This window comes from Astatotilapia calliptera, chromosome 23 (assembly GCF_964374335.1).
Source record: "Astatotilapia calliptera chromosome 23, fAstCal68.1, whole genome shotgun sequence".
Lineage (NCBI taxonomy): Eukaryota > Metazoa > Chordata > Actinopteri > Cichliformes > Cichlidae > Astatotilapia > Astatotilapia calliptera.
The window spans coordinates 29,430,366-29,452,677 of NC_137443.1; the positions used below are offsets into that span (position 1 = coordinate 29,430,366).

At 39.6% G+C, this 22,312-nt stretch overlaps 1 protein-coding gene and 1 non-coding gene across 5 annotated transcripts in view; one reads left to right on the forward strand and one right to left on the reverse strand.

Annotated features, from left to right (window-relative positions):
* LOC113016384 (N-chimaerin) overlaps positions 1–21,729 on the reverse strand; it is a 28,612-nt gene extending 6,883 nt beyond the window's left edge. Inside the window, exons 1-8 of one of the 4 annotated variants that reach the window (XM_026159184.2) lie at positions 21,628–21,729; positions 21,196–21,290; positions 15,385–15,423; positions 15,211–15,266; positions 6,747–6,778; positions 6,477–6,590; positions 2,822–2,948; positions 1,312–1,473 (exon numbers count right to left, since the gene is read on the reverse strand). In XM_026159184.2, coding sequence (XP_026014969.1) covers positions 1,312–1,473; positions 2,822–2,948; positions 6,477–6,590; positions 6,747–6,778; positions 15,211–15,266; positions 15,385–15,423; positions 21,196–21,214 — 549 coding nt within the window. In that variant the 5' untranslated portion in view covers positions 21,215–21,290; positions 21,628–21,729. Of the gene's footprint in view, positions 1–1,311; positions 1,474–2,821; positions 2,949–6,476; positions 6,591–6,746; positions 6,779–15,210; positions 15,267–15,384; positions 15,424–21,195; positions 21,291–21,425; positions 21,577–21,627 lie in introns of those variants that run through there. The other 3 variants (XM_026159186.2, XM_026159185.2, XM_080297899.1) reach the window with 3 other exon arrangements.
* A 259-nt stretch (positions 21,730–21,988) lies between these two features.
* On the forward strand, positions 21,989–22,062 carry trnai-aau (transfer RNA isoleucine (anticodon AAU)). Its single transcript has one exon. It is a non-coding gene; the product is annotated as a tRNA-Ile (tRNA).
* Positions 22,063–22,312: the final 250 nt, after the last annotated feature.

The window sequence follows — 22,312 nt, forward strand, 5'->3', positions numbered from 1 at the left end:
ATAAATCCAGTATGAACTAAACTATCACTTGTTAAACTGAAACAGAAATGTAGAACTTTTTATTACCATGTTGTATACACTGTTACCAAAAATGGTTAAATAGCTAGGAAAAACACGCCCTATCAATGGTCTGCTGCACTTTTTCAAAGTCTTGAACAAAATTCTGTTGCAGATACAAATTTTGGCGACCATTATCTTGCGTTCAGGTGACGTACGCTGAACATGCAACTTGAAACGGACACAAATGGAGAACCTAACACTGCACATTGGCCGAACCTGATAAAGAGGTGATGGGATTCATACAGACATCTGAAAAGGTCTTTATCAACAGGAAAAACCTGTACAACTTATTAAAATACATTTACACACCCAAAATTTATGCTTTCCTTCACATTTTCCAAAGCTGTCAGGCAGGTCAGATTGAATTCTTTTGCAGGGCCGAATTTGCCCACTGTGCCCTATGTTTGACATCCATGTACTAGAGGATTGTTGCATTGCTTGGACCAGCCTAAAGTAACAGATTTACATTAATGCAGCGCTTTAGTGTAATTAACAGTAATTAATTAAGTCGTGTTATCTGAAACCAAAGTCTGTGATACTTTTCAAAAGTCTTAATTCAGTATTTAGAGGTGAGTGAAACGAAATTCTGTCACAAATACAAATTTTGGTGAATAAATGATAATCACTGCATGTATGACCATGCTTGTGAAAAGTTTAGTTCAGATTGGACGACCCGTTAACGAGGAGATAGGGTACATACAGTAATGTATACATTATGCTACTAAGCCAGCAAATAACCAAAATATATACATTTCTTTTTTTTCCATTTTTAATTATCCCACATGTCTGGACTTCACAGTGTAGACTCCAATGTCCTCATCCTTTGCCACTCCTCTGATTAAAATGAAAAAAAACTAGGACTCATCTCAGTGACTGTAAACTTCAGCCAACATTTCTTATTCAATCCCCCGCCAAGGCCTTCAGGTCAGTTGCCAGGAACATGTTTTTAAGAAGCATCTTCCAGAGTGTCTACACAAGATCCTTCTTAAAAACCCACATTTCGACATTTCTTGTAGGAAGTGATAAGCCCAGAAAATATTGACTTGTATTCATTGTGATTACAGATTAAGGTTTATCATTCTTATTATTCACCCTCTAAAGCTCTAAAGTATAGATCCTCTGAATGATCTATTCAAAGGTTTTGGACAAGTCTGAACAATAATTACGAAGTCAAACTTGGTGCATCTTACAGCAGATAAATGACATCACGCTCATAGGATATACGATATCTAGATCACTGATTGTCCTCACCCTTTCCTCTGTGTTGTGGTCATCTTTGGCTGGAGTCGGTCCGTCAGGTTCCTCCTGGCTGTGAGGGAGGTGTTTTTTCAGGGTGGGCTCCTGGTTCAGAGTGGTGTATCCCACATGCTCGTAGATAGGGTTTATGGTCATCTTAGCGATGTACTCTGCTGCCTGAGAAGAGAATTAAATCCCTGTAAATTCAATCTGGGAAACTGTTGCCTTGTCTTTGTATCTCTGAAGGCAGCAGAGAATTTTTTTGGCTTCCAGGGAATAAAATCTTGCCTCTTACCTATAGATTTGGCCCCGTTTTTAGATTTATAGACTTCTTCCAACTTATGTTTAGGTAGTCTATGGGAAGTTCAGTGTTTCTGTGTCCCCTAAAACCTTACATTTTTACTGTTAATTTTTCTTTAGCTGGCCCACAACTATAACTAATAATGTTCTTCATTATCCATGTTTTGTGTCCTGAGACACTTTTTTTATAGTTGAAATAAGCAAATAATAAATAATGGGACTTCTGTCTTCTGAAAGAGATTTGAATTCTGCTCATCTGGACGTAGAATTTTCTCTCTAAGTGATTCCTTCATGCTGACTGCAGGTTTCCTCAACCCTATAAAAAGTACATTTGCGCAATGACTGAAACTAGCGCTACTAACTAACAATGGCTCATCAGATCAGTTTCATGATCGTTGATATGCAAATTCTCATGATCACTGATCAATGACCATGAGTTCCATTCACAGAGAGTTGGGGAATGGCTGCAATCACAGCATTTTAAAATGATGAAAGATATACTTATAGGCCCCCTCCTTGATTCAGAGTAGGTGTGACTAACGTTTCTCCCTGTCCAGGATGTGTACAACTTCATCACTGAAAGACTGGCCACTGGTCTCTAGTTGGAAACAGACTGGAGACTCGTGGCCGAATGAGACAGCTCTTCTGGACTGTGCCATCTGCTTAGCTAGAGGTTGTTTGATTTAACTGTCAATGTGATCGTCATTACAATCTGCATATCAATGTATCAATGATCATAAAACTGATCTGACGGCCCATTGTTAGTCAGTGTTTACTAGTTGCTAATTTGGGTCATTATGCAAATATACCATTTATAAGGTTGGGTTGGTCAAGGTTGTTCAGTTGAGACTGAATAAGACAGTTGAATGAATAATGACGCATTTTTCCCACTCACAATACATCCAGATGAACAGAGTCAGCTTTCTGGGATTTCTTTACCAGGATGACTGAGCATGCATCAAGGCATTTCAATTTTCCTTCTGTCTTTGTGACTTTTTAAGGAATTTAAGTGTTCACATGATCATGAAAGTGATTAAATATGTCTCAAACTGATGGATTTACACCTGTCAAAGACAGTAAAACTTTTTTGAGAAATGTTGCCATTCTGACAAATACCCATCCATAATTCATACTGAGGCATCACAGGCTTTTGTGTCTCTCTGCTGAACAGGACTGCTATAAATAAGGAAAGCAGGAGGAAGGACAGATCAATGCAAAAACGCACCTTTGTCTCGATATAGAGTGTGATGAGGCCATCTGTGACGAGGTCATGGATGGACTCAAACCTTTTTTCCCCAACAAAGTGTTTCCCGTCATGGTAGAGACGGAAGTTTCTTGTCTGGTTCCCAAACCTGCAGATAAAAGAAATGAGCAAATTTTGTTATTCGGTATTTTGAAAGTCAAAATTTATGTTAAATCTTTTCCTTGAATTTTTTTTCAATTAATGCATCCTCAGGGTCTGACTCAAACCTTGACAAATTTTGATAAGAGAGGGCCTATAAAATAGCAATAACCTTGTATCTGCCAGTCTTTGTAAGTCGAGGGTCAAAAACTGAGGTTATCTGCAAAACATGTCGTTACTCTCTCCAATTTAAAATCCTGTAGCTTTGCTTTCCGCTAACACGGAGCCAGAAAAGAGTGGCACAAACTCTAATCGACACACAGACTTTGAACTGGGCCACCACACGTGCGCTGTTATTTCTTCCTCAGCGGATCACAATGAGATTAAAGCAGCACTGTTAAATCATTAACCCAAAATCCAACCTTTCTTTTTTCTACCACTCAGACTGGGACTCAAGTTTATGAAAGGGTATTTATGGAAGGTAATTATAACCACAGGGGTAAGGAGGGACAGTAAATGACTGAGAACAGTTGCGCAGGTGGAAAAAAAAAAATGACACAGCTATGAATAGACCGAACTGACCCAAAACTAAATTCAAATTAAGCCATGCACCCATTTAAAAGTGTGACACCTACTCTGAGAAAATGATAGCTCACAGTCAAGTAAAACTAACAGCGAAGTGTGGGCAGCCGGGTAAACTGACAGAAAACAAGAAACAAGCCTTACTGTTAAGAGGCTTACTCTCACTCTTTCACAAGCCTTGCTGTGAGGAAACATGTGCACGTAAAGTTGAGCTCCTCTGAGCTGTTTAAAGGTTGACTGCAGAGATAAATCCTCACACCTTACAGCACCTGAACACAATTAGACAAGCTTTAAAAAGCAGCATGCACTGTCACACAAATGTGTGCTTGTACAGACAGAAAGGTGTAGCCTTGGTAGTTAATATCATATTCTGTGTCTGTATTTCTTCTCACTCTGGCACTGGATACTGTATCAATATAGTTTACACTATGCTTTGAGATGGGAATAGGGCCGATAAGGGGGAAAGGCCTTGAAAACACTGTCACAACATATATCAAAATGTAAATATTTGATCATAATACTCTAGTTCTATCATGGATATCTGATAGCTATAAATATTGTAGAACTGCAGATGGCTAATAGCTAGTAGCTAAACTTTATATAAACACAGAGCTAAGGCAGTCAAATGATGGAAGTTTTGAGGTTACAGCTTTTCCTTTCAGTAAATTTGATCATGTAGAGATTCTGGTTGGTACTAGAGCTATGATTTATGTATCGCACTGCAATTGTGTCCCTTTGCATATCTGCGTACAGAGAGGTTTTTTTTTTCAACCAACAGAACTGTGCTCACATGCAGTCCATAAAATTAAACCATAAACCATAAAATATCTCCTTTATGGTTCAATTTATACTCCATCCATCCATTCTCTTCTATTATCCAATCCTCTCAACAGGAAATTTGAGTATTAAAAAAAATAACAAGACGGAACAGTCGACCGACATAAAGTATTCTGCACATTGTGCAAGAAGGAATTTTCTTTTCACCGAAGCACTTCCAGCTTAAAATATCACATTGACACGAAGCATACGTTAGTTGGGGATGCTGCTAGGACCTTGGCTAACGCGTCACCCAGCTTGCGACAAACCACTCACGGAGCATCGGGGACTGAGTAAGTCTACCTCAGAAATACTGACTGACACAATTGCCAAGTGGATTGCAACAAACTGCAGACCTATTAATATCGTTGAGAACAAGCGCTTTACATAGCTTTGGTTCCTCGTTTCAAGGACTTGAAGTGCCTCTCCAAGAGTGACAGAGAGAGTGGATAAATGTTTACAGAGTTTTTTGTTAACATGAATGTTTAAGATGTTCAATAAACATGTTAAGTGCATATATTTTCCCATTTTTCTGGGGTCTGTTTTTATCATGCAAAATGAAATGTGATTAATATTGAATAAAAATGAATGATATTTAATCATGATTAATCAAAATGAATCCACAGTAACCCTGTGGCGAATTAGATTAAACATTTTACTTGTTTGACAGCACTAATATATATTATATATTAGTGCAGTAGTTCCCAAACTCTTTTTGCTAGCCCCCCCTTTGCTTTACAAGAAAAATGTTTTTCACGTCGCGCTGTGCGCCACGTTATTGTTTACATGAGATGAATTGCAGAATGGCAGATAGAAACAAAATACTGTTAATCTGATTATTTACACGCTTACATATACACACACAGTTACTGTCCCTCCATTTAGAAAGGCAGAGGCGTCACGGTGTGATTATTTTACCTGTAGTTTTTTTTTTTTTTTTACTGTGTAATAATATTCAACATTGCTATCAGTACATTTTTCAAAAAATGCCTCTCTGTGCAAAATGGGTTTAAACACATAAACAGCTGTGGGATCCTGTTTGTCTGTGATTTGAACCGGGGGAACAAATCATGGCAGGATCAGCCTGATATTATTTGTATCCCACTGTAACTTTACTGTATAAAGAGCTAACATCTCCAAAATGTCAGGAGTAGTTAGTCATTACAACAAGTGTTTGTGAACTAAAAATCAAGAATGTGGGATACTGTTTGTCCTTGATTTGAAGGTTTTCCCTTCATGCTCCCATTCCATCCAGTATTTAAGTCTGATGTCATTAGCTATGTCTGGGCCCAAACTACGCTGCAGGTCCCAAAGTCAAGCGCTCACTGCACCATCACTGAGAGTTGAAAACTGTCTAAATTCTTTCATCTGTAATAAAATGATCAGTGTGACTTAACGGAGTTAGAAGTTACCAGGGAGTTAGCTTGCTAGTTTCCATCTAAATATAATATAGCATGTTCTGACTGAGAGAAAAGGTAAAACTTACAGCTCTGCTATCACTTCCAACATAAATGGAGACAGAAAACTAAACAGCAGTGACTTTTGCAGGGTTACTGAAATTGGGATAGCTGGTATGTGTTAGCTAATGATGTGCTACGTAATCGCTACCGACACACCTATGTTAGCATAATATAAACAGTGAAGCTGGAGGACAAACGCTAACTTTTTTCCACTCAATAGAAGTTAATGTGAGGGTTCCCGATGGTTAGGGACAAATGCAATTGCATGGCAGGATGTTGTAAAAGGACCAAACTTCAGTCAGGAGAACGAGTGAGAAAATCCATCCATAATACAAGGTTAGTCATTAATATACTGCTGCATTGCCTGGGCTGTAGTTACATCATAAGGTTTTAAAAACTGAGCTTTAAAATTAGCGGTAATAAAAACCGAAAGAGGCTGACAGTGATCACTGACTGTTTTAGGTGCTTGTAGATTAAATAAAACAAGATGCAAAGCATTAAAACATGTTAAAAACACAACAGCCTTATTAAACGCATAGTAGTTTGGGCCCAGTAGCAGGATCCATCCCGTCATCACTTAAAGACAATGCTCTTACTCCAGAATGCTCTTCTCGGTTTTTTTGAAAAATCTAGTGTTGCCAATAAGCTCATGTTTGTTCTGTCTCCCCAAACTAGCATACCTTAGAGCCAGTGTGTAAGTGCCTGGCTGCCTCTGACTCTCTCTGATGAGGTAGCTGCCCTCTGCCTGACTCAGTAACTGGTCAGCCTCTTCTCTTGAGATCATCCCATGGAACCTGGATGCAAAAATAGCTAAATGTAAGCTTATTTGATAAACTGAAGAATCTAATGAAGAAAAATCCACATACCAATTGAAAATAATCCTCATTGTTTATAATGTAATGACACAAAGTGCTTAACACAATCTACTACTACAGAGAAAGCCAACTTACTCTCTGCCATAGTATTTAGGTCGGTTTTCCACCTGTAGGGGAGAGAAATGGTGATTGTTAAATAAACAAAAAATTAAAATAATCTCACAATACAGTGTGTAAAATGCTTTAACACTACACAAGTTGTGTGCTCTTGCTCAAAGAGCATGTAACATTTTCAGCATTTGAATGTAAGCCTCACTTAACACTCAGCTGTGTGTGTGTATGAGTGAGAGTTTGTGAGTGTGTGGGCATCAAGAAAATTGCATGAGTCAGATAAAAAGCAGAGCATCGTGTTATTCTCAGCAAAACTGCTGTTGAGCCAATAAATCAGCAAGGGCCTAACAAACAATGGTAAATAATAAGTTAAATGCCCTATGTCTGTGTGTGTGTGTGTGTGTGTGGGGGGGGGGGGGGGGGGGGTGTATCAAACACCATAAGATGTAGATAAGGAGCAATCAGGGAATGGAAATCGAGCACTTGTACATGGAGTCACGATGGAAACAAGTTTTTATTTTTAGAAGAAATTGGAGCACAAACTAAATGCCTACTGACTCTAATGCAAAAGTGGTCAAGTTGGTAAAATCCCGAGGGGGGGCAGAATTAGTCTAGCTGTTGAGGAGAGAGGAGACATGCGATCTCTGCTGTCTGCCATGCACGTGCACCTCTGGACAGCGTCCAGATCTGCTCTGAGGCCTGTCAGTAAACCATGCATGCAATGGACATACTGTTGAGTGCAAGCTTGGGGGGGAAAGAAGCAAAAAGAAGCTTATCTTCAGTCTTTTCAAAGTTTTTGAATGAAATGATGAAATAAAAGGGCACAGAGGGAAATGGAAAGATTTTTTTCACAATGTGTCAGACAGGGCGTGGAAGCAAACACATGAAATTAAAAAAATAGTGGATCTGAATATATGTCGGTACCAGCATTTACAGAGGCCAATGAAAAAAGCTAAATAAAGATACTGCATGCTTGCTCACCAGAGGGCACTCTACAACTTACCGACATGTTTGGAACACCACAAACACAAAAACTAGCTGATCAGGGCCCTGTTCTTCGTACGTCGCTTACTACATCCAAGATCAAATGACACATCCAAGACCAAACCATCGCGCTAACCGTGAGCTCGCTAATCCGGTTCCCCGAACACACCTGCTGTTGACGATTAGTACAGCTGGACGCAGGAATGTGACATCACTGGGTGTCGTAAAAGGGGCTACGCATCGATAGTAGAAACATTGATCGGCAACCCGCTGATTGGTCGGCGAAAATGTCGAAGGAGCGTGCTCGGTATTTTCCGGCAGCAGAGCAAGAACTCATGAGTGAGGGATTTCAGGAGTTTCAGAGTTTAATTAAAACGCAAGAGAACACTGCAAAGGCTGCAAAAGCAAGGAGAGAGGGCTGGCAGAAAGTTGCTGACAAATCAAACTCGTAGGTAATTTAATAATAATAATAATAATGGATTGGATTTATATAGCGCTTTCCAAGACACCCAAAGCGCTTTACGATACCACTATTCATTCACTCCTACATTCACACACTGGTGGAGGCAGCTACGGTTGTAGCCAGGCTGCCATATCGCGCCATCGGCCCCTCTGGCCAACACCAGTAGGCGGTAGGGTAGATCTATCATATGACACTATATTGTCCAATATCATATGGCATTATATTATATTATAATATGTTATATTATATCCCCTTTCACATTAGAGCCACAACAGGACCCACAAGAACATGGGAACAAGTAAAAGTGGAATACAGGAGTATTCTACAGAATGGTAATATTTATCTCTTAGATTGCTTTTCGTCTCTTGGCAAGGTAATACTGGCCTGTAATACTCTGTTAGTTTGTTCATAACAGCAACCAAGAAAAGGGCAGAGGAAAAAAAGACAGGTGGTGGTCCTGCACCCCCTCGTCAACAAGTTGGTTAAGTGAATAATACCCTCACGGGAATATCGATATCTCTCAATGAGCACACTGTCGCGCTGAGCTAAAGGATCCTGTCTATCCCGCAATATACGCTGAATTCTGAGGACTCTCCTTATCAATCTTGCACCTTCCGCAATGGGTGGCTCGCGTATACGGACAGGACATGGCTGCGACAGGCTTCCCAAATCCACCTTCGCTTTTATAGCCGTGGTCTCTCATCTTGATTACACGAAGTAATTTACAATTACTACTCTGAAATATGAATTACATCTGTAATAATCACATACATGTAATAGAATGTTAATAGTACATTTCCCTTTTTTAGGAAATGACCTGTATGTATCTGTGTGACATCAATAAAAGGATCAAGTGCTGCATTATCTTTAGTTACATTGATGTTATTTATTTATGGTGAAACAGTGGTGGAATATCGCTGTTGCTTTCGTATAAATGAAGCGGACATACCTGCGTGGCCGCGATCTAATCCTGTTTACATAAAGTAAGCCTGCTCCCGAGCAGGTTTACGCTTACGGCTCTGTTGCTACGACAGCAAGTCCCGGATGAGCTTCGGGGAACCGAACGATCCAGGATCACGCAAAATCGTCAACAATCTAATCCAGCTAACTTACTTAGCGAGGTACGAAGAACAGGCCCCTGAACAGAGTCAGGCAAAAATAAAAAATAAATAACAAATGTTAGGGAAATATGTTGTGTGTGCCTGAAAGGAAACTTAAAAAAAAAAATTCTGCCAAAATATCAGACTTTTCACTAACTATTGGTGTCGGTGTCAGTATCAGTCTTTATTGGTCGGCTCTACTTTGAGCTAGGCTAAGACTCACCTCTGTTAAAACTCTTCATGCAAATCTAACCAGAACATTTTGAGTATTTCTGCTAATAGGCAAACTGAACCAAGGTAGTAATGATGTCACTAAATGCAGCTAAAGGTATGTATTTGCAAGTTGTATGTAGTCCACTCTGTGAGCCAAAGGTTCAGACTTTGCTATACACTTTTCTACTCTTGGATATCTGTGTGGTATCACTAAAAAGGGGATGGGACTAATATGGTCAGCACAGGCACACATATTTGCCTGTGAGCACAGAAGTAACACCCACCAACCTTCTGTTTAAAAGGTGCAACCAATCAGAACAAAGCTGGCCAAAAGGGAGAAGGAAGGGTCTTAACCCTTTAAGACCTACCATAGAACCAAGCCCGCCAGAGCTTATATTATATTTTTACATGCTGTAGGGCCAATTTTGGAAGCATTTCAAGTTGATATACATCAATACAACCATTATATCCCAAATTTTAATAATATGTCTGCATTAAGTGCATAGTAATTATATAAATTGCAAAAAAGTGCAATAAAGTACAAAAAAAATGTAAAATCGTTTTTGTTTTTTTAACATATATTTCTATTTAGAGAAATTTAAGAGGCTTATCCCTCAAAACTGTAAATACAAAAAATTTTCACAAAATAGTTTCCCACCACAGGAAATTTATTTTGAGTGTCTTCATAGTTTTATTTTTGAAATACACCAATTTTTATATACTGCAGGAAAAACGAAAATAAATATTATAATGCAAATTTGCAAAAAAAGCAGCATATGCATCAAAATAAACTATTTCCAGCAGTGCAATATGAGTCCTAAGCATCCCAGAAAAGACACAGAAAGTCATAAAGTCAAACATAACTTTTAAAAACACCAGTATAGGCTCATAAGGCCCTGATAGTAAAAAACTACATTTCCGCAAAATGACATCACTTCCGGTTTTGGGCAGGAAATGGAGGACATGCGATAGTTCGCGCTGATGGACGTAGGAAGTGTTACAAACAGCTGATCGGATCGGCAAAGCGTGTTTCTGGAATATTGTGTTTTTGTTGCTGCAAGTGCTTTTTATGGAGTTTTTGCAAAGATATATGTGGAAGGAAACCGTGACCGAGGACAAGCTGATAGCATAAGATGTAAGTACAACTCCTCTGGTTTCATATGCAAAAAAAATTATTGCGCTAGCTTACGTGGTTCCGGTTCTACAGGTATTTAAAAATAGTTACGCAAAACGGCTCGTGCTGCTCTGACCGGCTTTAAAGGGTTAAAACGGCTCATTTCTGAAAAATGTGAATTGAAGGTCACCAAGGCCCAATTTAAGATTCCAACAATAAAAATATGGAGATGGGAATTACCACAATAGATAACCTTTAAGGAAGAAAAGATAAAATATTACAGTAAAATTATACTTTATGGTCCCAATATGACATTTCTCTTCACAATTTATGTGGTCAAATCACCTTATAATATTTTTAATTTATGGCAAAAATAATTACCTTCCTCACACTCAGAATGTGAGGAAGGTAACTGGCAATACAATAATACAAGAGCAAAAAGAACAAGAGTAACTATGCTTCATGGAAAAGAAGTGATAAAAGACCAACAAGACCAAACATCATCGTCATCTGAAACAACTGCTAAATTAACCCTTCAGTTAATATCAACAGGAAAGCAGCTTTAACATGAAATCAATACTGAATGTTTAAAATATCAGTTATTGCACAGATGAGTACATTTTAAACTATTATGTGAACCAACTTGTCTAGAAAGTCTGAATCCGCTAAACCATGCCAGAAAATTTTAAACCATGATCACAGATTTACTGAAAATCTTTGAACTGTTCAGCCTATCCACATATTAAATTTCTGATACTATATTTCAGAAACATGTGGCTAGTAAATGTTTGTGATTATTATATGACCTTTTTCCTTCAGAGAGGTGTTGTTATGTTTTATCCACTAAAAAAACCTGGTCAAGAACAGAGTTTTTCATGGCACTACTCTTGCCTCTGTGCCCTTTAAAGCAAAGTCAAATCAATAAACCTACAAATGTTTTCAACACCAAGTCACTTAAATGCACTGCAGGCTGTGTTTGCTTCTTTAATATTGTGTAATTGATTGTTTGATTGCACTGCTTTAAAAAATGTTATTGCCATAGCAGTGAAACAGCGTAACCTCCGGTCCTCCAGCTAAAGGACACACACACTCTCTTTGTCTCCTTTGCACCACTGTTATGCACCACAAATTGTACCAAAAGTACCAGCAGCAGATAAGTGCTTATTGGTGCATCATTAAATCACGTACGGCTGCACACCCAGGAGACAAAGTGGGGCTGCTGGTGGGGGGGGGGGTTCTGCTTGCTTCAAATAGGTCAGCGGTGACTACCAAACCAAGGCCAGGGCATCAGACACAACAGCTGCTCATTTTGCATACGCACGCACGCACGCACGCACGCACGCACGCACGCACGCACGCACGCACACACACACACACACACACACACACAGCCTACTATCCTCCCATCATACCCTAAGATGACTGTCTTTACACGCAAAAACCAGATGTACAACCCCCCCCATCCATCTTTATTAATCCCCCTTGGATTTCTCCAACCCATGCTGAGCAGATGTGCTGCTGCGTGGCATTTAGTGGACATCAGCATCATGCCAAACCACCTGCGTGCCCTGGGCTAGGACAAAACCTCTTCTCAATAAACTACTCCACCACTAACTAAGACATAAACACACTTCAGTTTGCTGTAATAATTAAATAAAGCTGTTACAAGTGAATTCGTTTGTGGGAATAACTGGATATTTCCTTACTACTTTAACAAGTGAAGCACCAAGCCTGCATTTTCAGAGGATGAGGATCAGCTGGAACACGACGCTAAGAGGTTTTTTCATGTCCTTTGTGTAGCTCTGGATTAGTGTAGCGTGTGACCTTTAGCACAACATAATTTCTGATCTCTCCCATCTATCCTGTTATGCCTGTTCCTCTGCTAACGAAGCAGAACAGCTTTGAGTACGGCAGGGACAGAGTGTGAAAAATCCTGTTAGATTGCCTTAATAATACCAAAGCTAAACATAATAAGAGCATGATATAGTGCCGGCTGACAACTTTAGATTAAAGACAGCTTGACAAATGTCGCCCCTGAAAAAAACTGAGAGGTGAAGTGCAGCAGAAAAAACAATCAGCCTTGGTACAAGCTGAGTCAGCAGTCTCTTTGAGGAGACAAACATGCTTACTCCAGACTTGATCTACACCAATAAGGTTTCTGTTGTTGGTTATTATCACACTCAACTGTCATTAAAACCAAGAACAGAAACTATGCTGATGCTAGAGATTCAGGGTAAAGGGGTCTCAAACTTACAGCTGAAGTCCTTTGCACGATTTCAGTAGATTTCACTTGAAAAATCCATAATGACACATGCCCATACGCTCTAAAACTTTTAACAGAACAGCGGGTTCTTACCAAAGCATGGAAAGAAGCAGTTTTCTGAAGTAAGAGCAAGTACAACAAGTACACATGTAGACTTCATCACCTGCTTCACATGCTATATACATGCAGAACCACAAGATGTCACGCTGGAGCTCAGCTGCTTCCAGTGGACTGCAGCCCAGCTCATTGCTAAATTCCCCCCAGGTGTCCTAAGAGCCAAAGCCTGGCCCCATAATTAAGCCCATGTAGTATGTCATTTATCGGAACCCTGTTTCAGTTAAGTGCTATCGCATCAGCTGCACGAAGAACACCAATACAACTAGAGCAAGCTATATCCAACACTCACACTGTAGCATACACTGAACTTGACTAGATTTGTTGTGATAGCAGGTCAGAGGGCAAGCATGAAATGAAGTATGAGGCATGGACTGTAACTTTACCTGTCTACTGTCGTGGCACTGTTCAGCTTGCAGCAGGTCACTATTGCAAAACAATGATTACAGCAACCAGCTGCAGACCAGCATATTGGGGTCTGAGACAGTACGACTATGTGACAAAAGACTCAGGAGGCGCAGATAAACAATCATCAAGGAGCTCCACAAAAGCGAATCGGTCAAAGCGCTAGCAGAAAAATACAAGACAGGAAGGGATATGGATAGCACAAAGTACTGGGCTTTAATATACATGGATGGCCTGCCCAAGTAAAGTCTATGTGTAGGAAACACTGTCCCAACATCACGATATGGGTCTGTCCGCGCTCTGTTTCACCATGTTTGTGTATCTACTAGAGATGGCACGATACCACTTTTTTATGTCCAATACCGATATCATAAATTTGGATATCTGCCGATACCGATATGAATCCGATATAGTGTATTTTTTAATCAATAAAACAGTTTTTTTAATATCTTGCTGCTTTTTGTATAAGTTCATACTCAAGTTAAAAAAAAACAAACAAAAAAAAACAACACTAAAGCTATTCTGTTATACCTGTATGCAAAAAATACACTGCACCAAAAATATTTCATAGTTCAGCAATACTGATCAATCTAATAAACTTAAACCTACTCCATCCTCCCTATTCTGGTATTTTAAAGAGTACTTAGCAGAAATATTAAGCAACCTAACTAACAACAGCTTATCAAGCTTAAACGTGCTGCTGTTGTTCAGCCGCTGGTTTCCTCTTTCTGGCGCGAAGTGAGCAATAAACAAACAAGAGAGACGGACTCGCGACAGAAAAGCCGATCAGCTGATCATTGATAAGTTTCATGATTGAAGTAGCAGCAGCAGAGGGAGAGATAGAGAAGCAGTCGCTCCATATATCGGTTGTTAAGCTTAACGCAGGAATGCTTTACAAACATTCAGAGATGAACTTACACACTTGCTTTACTTCTCTCTGGGATAACTTCCTCGGAGATGAAATGCTGGTTTGGTAGCGAGGCTAGAAATACACACAGCCGCTCTATCACGTGAACCGTACTGCTGCTACGTGCTACGGTTATGAGCCGAGTTACGCCATGTCGCAAGTTTTGTGAGGTGCTTTTTTGATATTTAATGGATCAGATTACATTTTTTTTTTCATTTCTCTCCGATATCCGATCCAGTAATTTACGTCAGTATCGGACCGATACCGATACGTAATATCAGATTGGTCCATCTCTAGTATCTACTCTGTGGCACTTAGAATATATGCACAGATATGCAGAAACAGACACACAAACGCAGAAAAGAATAAAGTTTTTTTTTTTCTTTTGGTGAACTGGCTGAACGTTTAGTTTAGAATTTAGTTAGTGCTCCTACCTGACTCACTTTTGTGTTCTTTATAAACTTTGGGGGCGACCAACATGCTAACATGGACACAATGCTGGACCACTTACCAAAACAAGCATAGGGAATGGATTTAAATAGTTATCAAATAGTTTTCTGCTGCTAACATTCAAAATCTCACTTGCAGAAACCTTAACTTTTAAAGAAGCAAAGGTTTATCCAGATAAAGGGATTGAGAAACATCACCACAAAATACTGCAAGTGAAAAATGCAATAAAATTGACAACTATGCTCCAAGTGTGACTGTCTTGTTGAGCTGACCGTAGAAAACATGTTAGAGAAGAAAAACTACTTTTGCATTTGAAGACGAGTTCAATGAGGATAAGAATTTGAGCAAAGCCTCGTGTGTATCTAGCAGATCTATTGATGTTTTTTCACTGCAACATCACACAGATAAAAAGCGGATTTCAAAATATGAGACGTGCTAGAATGTGGTGGTTGATAATAAGGACATGTGCTCTCACCTCAGAGGTGCAGGTGACTCTGCGTGGGTGAGGTGCCTCCTGCTGGAGCTGATACACTGTGACGGGAAAGAGGCCATGTTATAAAATCATCAAACAATCATTGAAAACAAAGAAGACAAAATATTTAGGTATGTTTGAAAAAAACAAACAAACAAAAGGTATATTGATACTTACAGTAGGATTTCCACACTGGTGGCCTGTATTCATCATGATCTGAGGACACAGAAAGCTCTCATTTAATTCCTTTGATGCAGCACCCCCATGTGGAGAAAACATGACAGTGACGCAACAGCTCTGTGTCTAAATTTTAATTTTAATTCATTAAACATATAACTGCATCAGAATGCGGATGTATTGATCAAGTCATTATCTCTTTGACATTAGACCAGCGTAAAGAAAGGGGAAGCTTAATGTACAGACAAAAATCAAATGTTTTACAATCACATCAGGGAAGAGCATTACGATTTTAGGGCACTCACATGAATTTCACAGCTAAGCCTTGAAATTGCTGAAGCAAACAAGCCAAACAAACACAGAAATCTACGCTCCAACACTGACAGCATGACTGCTTTATTTTCTAGTCTGTATGCAATTACCTTGGGACATCAGAGTGATGGATTAAGTTTTTTCCACAGCAGAAACCACACAGAGCATAATTGGCGACTAAGTGGCTTAATGAATAAATCTACTCCGTGAAGCATAAAATGCTGTGAAAGATTCATTTATACCGTGGTTGCTTTTAAATGAGCTGTGCAGTGTTTATCTTTGTTACCCTCACACTAGCTTTTACTGTCAGCTCCCCTCCCTTCCTCAGGCCGTGTGAAATTAATTGTAGATGGATATCAACATCATGGCAGTGTTCCCCTGTAGTTTTATTTGGTTGTAACACACCATAAACAACACTGACAGTAGTATTAGCGAATGTGATTAAAACTAGAGATGGACCGATCCGATATTACGTATCGGTCCGATACTGACGTAAATTACTGGATCGGATATCGGAGGGAAATATAAAATGTAATCTGATCCATTAAATATCAAAAAAGCACCTCACAAAACTTGCGACATGGCGTAACTCGGCTCATAACCGTAGCACGTAGCAGCAGTACGGGTCACGTGATAGAGCGGCTGTGTGTATTTGTAGCCTCGCTACCAAACCAGCATTTCATCTCCGAGGAAGTTATCCCAGAAAGAAGTAAAGCAAGTGTGTAAGTTCATCTCTGAATGTTTGTAAAGCATTCCAGAGTTAAGCTTAACAACCGATATATGGAGCGACTGCTTCTCTATCTCTCCCTCTGCTGCTGCTACTTCAATCATGAAACTGATCAATGATCAGCTGATCGGCTTTTCTGTCGCGAGTCCGTCTCTCTTGTTTGTTTATTGCTCACTTCGCGCCAGAAAGAGGAAACCAGCGGCTGAACAACAGCAGCACGTTTAAGCTTGATAAGCTGTTGTTAGAATTTATTTAATATTACTTTCTACACCAGGATCTTTTTCTACGTAGCTGACGCTGGTAACTGTGCAGGGGCGGATCTAGCAAAGTTTAGCCAGGGGGGCCGATAGGGCACGAACAGGGAAAAGGGGGCACAAAGACATACTTTTCTTTCTTATTCTCATTTAAAATGTCTGGCTTTTAATAAATAATTATCTGAATCTTACATCCAAAGTTTTAATCTGATGTAAAATGTATAGAAGTCCATTACTGTATATAGTAACTATTAAGTCTAATATACCCTAGTAAGCTATAGTACTTCATCATCTGTGCAGTCTGCAATTTTGTTGAAGAAAGATGTTGAATCTATTTAATTATTCTTGAAAAATAACTGATTTCTGTGCATTTTTTTTCACACTGCATCAAATTATAGTTTATTACGTCAATTAAGTGGAGGGTGGGTGGTTCCCTATTTTTTTTTTTTTTTTTTTTTTGCTGGGAGTTTTAGAGCCCTATTAGTTAGGTTGCTTACTCTTTAAAATACCAGAATAGGGAGGATGGAGCAGGTTTAAGTTTATTAGATTGATCAGTTTTGCTGAACTATGAAATATTTTGGGTGTAGTGCATTTTTTGCATACAGGTATAACAGAATAGCTTTAGTGTTTTGTTTTGTTTTTAACTTGAGTATGAACTTATACAAAAAGCAAGATATGAAAAAAAAAACAGTTTTATTGATTAAAAAACACACTATATCGGATTCATATCGGTATCGGCCGATATCCAAATTTATGATATCGGTATCGGACATAAAAAAGTGGTATCGTGCCATCTCTAATTAAAACCGAAACACTTTTGGCCCCAGGCGCTGGTGTGGAGTCTGGGTGAACTCTTGCGGAGCTGCTGAGCACTTCTACTCAAAGACACCCATTGTGGCGCCTGTAAAATCCCAAGGTACACATTTAAATTATGCACTTTACATCTATTGCATGTGTTGTTACTGCAATGACCTCAATTCCCAACAGAAATGAGATTTAACACTTCCACTTGTACTGGGACAAAGTGAGTCTTGTTACATAAGCATGACAAAGGCATCATCGGTCACTACGACATGCTGTTTACTTTATCCTTTATGTGCCGTAAAGCATAAAACAGGTTGTTAAAGAGGAATCAGTCACGTAGTTGCAATGAATGATGTCTTGCTTCTTTGTACTTCATTATACTGCAGTTTCTATTCGCTTTGTTTATATCTTATTCTGCTCTGAGTTTGGCATTTTGTGTATATTCACAGCACTGAGCAAAGGTTTTGAGTTACTCCTCATCTTTTCATCTGGTGTCCAGGATTTCTGAAGCTTTTTCAAAGTTTTCCTTTGGACACTGGCTGCTTCTTCACTCTTTTTTAGTCCTGTCCTTGTGTCTCACTTGAGTTAGCATATAAAAACATCCTCGCATACACCAAGGCGAAAAGATGCAGGAAGAAGAAAATCTTACGAACCTACACTTTCTACAAATAAATATTTTATAAGGTTATTTACAGTAGCAGAATGCCTATATGCATACATGTAAATGTACCTATACATTTACACATAACCACAAAAACATACAGACAACTCCAAAGCAAAACAAAAAAAAAATAAGCATAGCAATTTTGAACTGAGTTACTGGCCATTGTATACAAACCATTAAAGATATAGCTTATCTGACTCATGCTGTGAAAAGTGAGATGTGATTTATAGTGTCATGTTCACAGTGCTATGTAAAGCTTGTTTTTGATGATTCCATAGTTAGTAATGCTTAAATTAGCTAGCTTTGTTTCAAAGCACTCTGAGAAAAGTAGTTTTCTCGTTTGCTCAGCAAAACTGTCTTATATCACATAACTTCTGCAGTATAGCAGGCAATATTTCACATATTGCTTTGAACAGTCAATTAGATTGTATGTACAAAAAGAGTGGAAATAAACATATCAAAAATATCGTTTGTGAAAATAATTAAGAAATCCTACACTGAACATCTAACAAAAACTAAATTAAAATACTTAAAGTGGACCCCTATTTTGTGTCACATATATAGGGTTACAGCTTCTACAGAGTTTCAAATTATGAGGTCAGTATGTGTACAGTAATCCCTGTGAGCCAAAGGCTCAGGGTTTGGACTGCTCTGAACACAGTGTTTGAGCTTTTCGGCTGATGTGTGATGTCAGTGAGAGGAGATACCTGCTGTTTTTGAACAACAGCCAATAGCAGAAAGTTAGCTTAAAGTGGAGAGTTTTAGATAGCTGTTCAGGTCCTGTGTGAAGGCAAATCATAAGATGAATTAAGCTTATTTTAAACATTAGGCCATGCAAAGCTACTTTAGCAGAATCCAAGACCAAAAATTTGAAACTGGAGATCAGTACAAAAGGTCCTCTTTAACCCAGGCCTCGAAAATATATTTTTGTCAGCATCTGGCCAATTCAGAAATGTATTCCGTCTTCCATCTTCTTTGCATGGGTAAAACTAACAGTCCGCTTCCTGTCCTTGTGTACAGAGGCCACTCTACAAGCCTTATCTATTCACCACTTGTCGTCTCGGTATCCTGTCTTCAAAATAACTCCAAATCCTCCCCGGGCAATCGTCTCACCCTCCTTTTCTTGAGGTAACACAGGCTCAAAGATACACAAACTAACAAGAACCCAGACAAAACACACGGACTGTTCACACTCCCGGCATCTGCAACAACAAATGGGCACTTTTCCTCCTTCATAACACATGTAAGAAACACTTGGCCCTTTGCTACATTCAGAAAATAAGGGTTACAGTAAATTGCCTCGTATATTTACATTAAAAAAGCAAACTTTAAAATACAACGGGTTGCTAAAGATTAAACGCTTATGACCTCTTAACAAAGTCACATTTCAAATACGAGCTGTTAGCGGATTTTCTGATGTCCTGAAAGGAATGAAAAATAAAATAAAATAAAGTGAAACCACTGATGGCTATGATATTATATATCATATCATTAAAATACTATCAATATGTAGAGCTAGTTGCAACACTGAGAGCTTGGCTGTTTACTACAGCTACCAGGGGCACATCAGCAATATAATATAATATAATATAATATAATATAACCAGCTCGCACTGGAACGGTTCGCAGCCGAGTGTGAAGCAGCGGGAATGAGGATCAGCACCTCCAAATCCGAGGCCATGGTTCTCAGCCGGAAAAGGGTGGAGTGCCCACTCCGGGTCGGGGATGAGTTCCTGCCCCAAGTGGAGGAGTTCAAGTATCTCGGGGTCTTGTTCATGAGTGATGGGAGAAGGGAGCCGGAGATCGACAGACGGATTGGGGCTGCGGCTGCAGTAATGCGGACGTTGCACCGGTTCGTCGTGGTGAAGAGGGAGCTGAGTGTAAAAGCGAAGCTCTCAATTTACCGGTCGATCTACGTCCCTACCCTCACCTATGGCCACGAGCTGTGGGTAGTGACCGAAAGAACGAGATCGCGGATACAAGCGGCGGAAATGAGCTTCCTCCGAAGGGTGGCTGGCCTCTCCCTTAGAGATAGGGTGAGAAGTTCGGCCATCCGGGAGGGGCTCAGAGTAGAGCAGCTGCTGCTCCACATCGAAAGGAGCCAGCTGAGGTGGTTCGGGCATCTGACAAGGATGCCCCCTGGGCGCCTCCTGGGTGAGGTGTTCCAGGCATGTCCCACCGGGAGGAGGCCCCGGGGCGGACCCAGGACACGCTGGAGAGATTATATCTCTCGGCTGGCCTGGGAACGCCTTGGTATTCCCCCGGACAAGGTGGCTGGGGAGAGGGAGGTCTGGGCCTCTTTGCTTAGGCTGCTGCCCCCGCGACCCGACCCCGGACAAAGCGGATGACGATGGATGGATGGATGGATGGATAATATAATATATATGTATATAAAAACCACTGAACGATGACTTTTACTTTTGAAGGAAATTTTACTTATAATGGGAATACTTATCTACACCGATTCAATTCAATTTTATTTATATAGCGCCAAATCACAACAACAGTCGCCTCAGATTTGACATATTTATATTGCACATATTATGTGAGTCATAATAAAAATGAATAAAGAAAAAGAAAAAAAGAAGATGAGAAAGACGAACATGAGGAGCCTGTAGAGAATTTACAGAGCTTGTCTTGGAAAAGCAAAATATATTTGGCACAACAGTGCATTCAGATCATACTTTTGATTGCAAAAGATGGTAGACAGTACATCTTGTTAAAAAAACAACAACCCAAAAACCAAACCATAATTAAAAATAAAGTGTCCTGGAGTCCATAAGAAATGCTATAAAGAATTATAACTGCAAACTGAACCACTTATGGCTATAATGCAATACTAATTTTCCTTATTTAAAGGATCTGGATTTTTCTTCATTAAATCAAGTCTACTATTTGAAACTTCTGTGAATACGACCACTGACCACTTTTCATTTTTAAACAACATGTTTAAACAACAGATTGGAAGTTAATCATAAACAAATTAACACACCATTCTTAAATCCATAAGACATTCCAGGGACAATCGTGTACTGTGAGATGCTGCTTACCAAAGACATTTAGGGCCATCTTGATTCTAAGATAATAATGATGATGATGAACAATTAGGCAACAGATCCAAATTTCCACCCTCTCAGTTTAAATCCTGAAAGAGAAGAGGACACAAGCGGAACAAGGTGAGAGTGCAGCCGCAGCTGGAGGTGAGCTACCCGGGTCAGAGTAAAACCAGCTGAGTAATCAGCCACAATAACAGATAACCACGGTATATAAGAAAGCTAACGTTAGCGGATTCACTTTAGTTGGTAGGCTGTCCTGGAGGATAAGGCGGCGCTGGTGGACCCTTTTCTTTTAAAGTTACACTGTGAAGACAAAGCATTTGCTTCGTAGCAAAATAAAAGTGCAACAAACACGGCTCCCAACAATGTGAGAACACACGCTGGTTTTAGTAGCCCAAAGGTTAGCCAATAAGACGTGGTACTCACATCCCCATTCTACCTTATAGTCGCCATCTTGCTGGGTCACGTGATCAGTCTCACCCTCTCTCCCTCTCGCTTTCTCTCTCTCTGTCGCTCTCTCGCTCTCTCGTAACTATGGCAACAGACCTGGCTGATGCTGCTTCGTGGCAAAGAAAGACGTCGTCGATGTGGGGCTGAGGTTTTCTTTTCGCCTCGTAGAATTAGTATTTGCTTTTATTGGTTGTCGTGGAATGCGACAAGTGCAATGAAAAAGTGAAAGAGAGAACCAACCACAAGAATATGAGCTTGTTCAACCAATTTATACCGCTTTCGTGAGCAGTACATATGGTACACATATAAAAACAGTTGTTCTGCCGGAAAGCCTCGTGGCCGGTTAGCTCAGTTGGTTAGAGCGTGGTGCTAATAACGCCAAGGTCGCGGGTTCGATCCCCGTACGGGCCATTTCCAGCTTTTGTTTTTTTTTTTTCCCCAAAAAACCCCCTTTGATTTTAATTATAACAAATCATTTTTTCAACCTAATAAAAAAAAGAATGTAAACCATCGCTGTTAGGTGAAATGATAGAAAAAACTCAAAAAATTCGACATTAAATTGTAAAAATTGTCAAATTAAAGTGAAAAATTTGTATGAAGTCTCCATTGTGTTGTAGTCCTTACTAGTAGTTGTGTAATTCTGTAATTTCCCATTACCCAT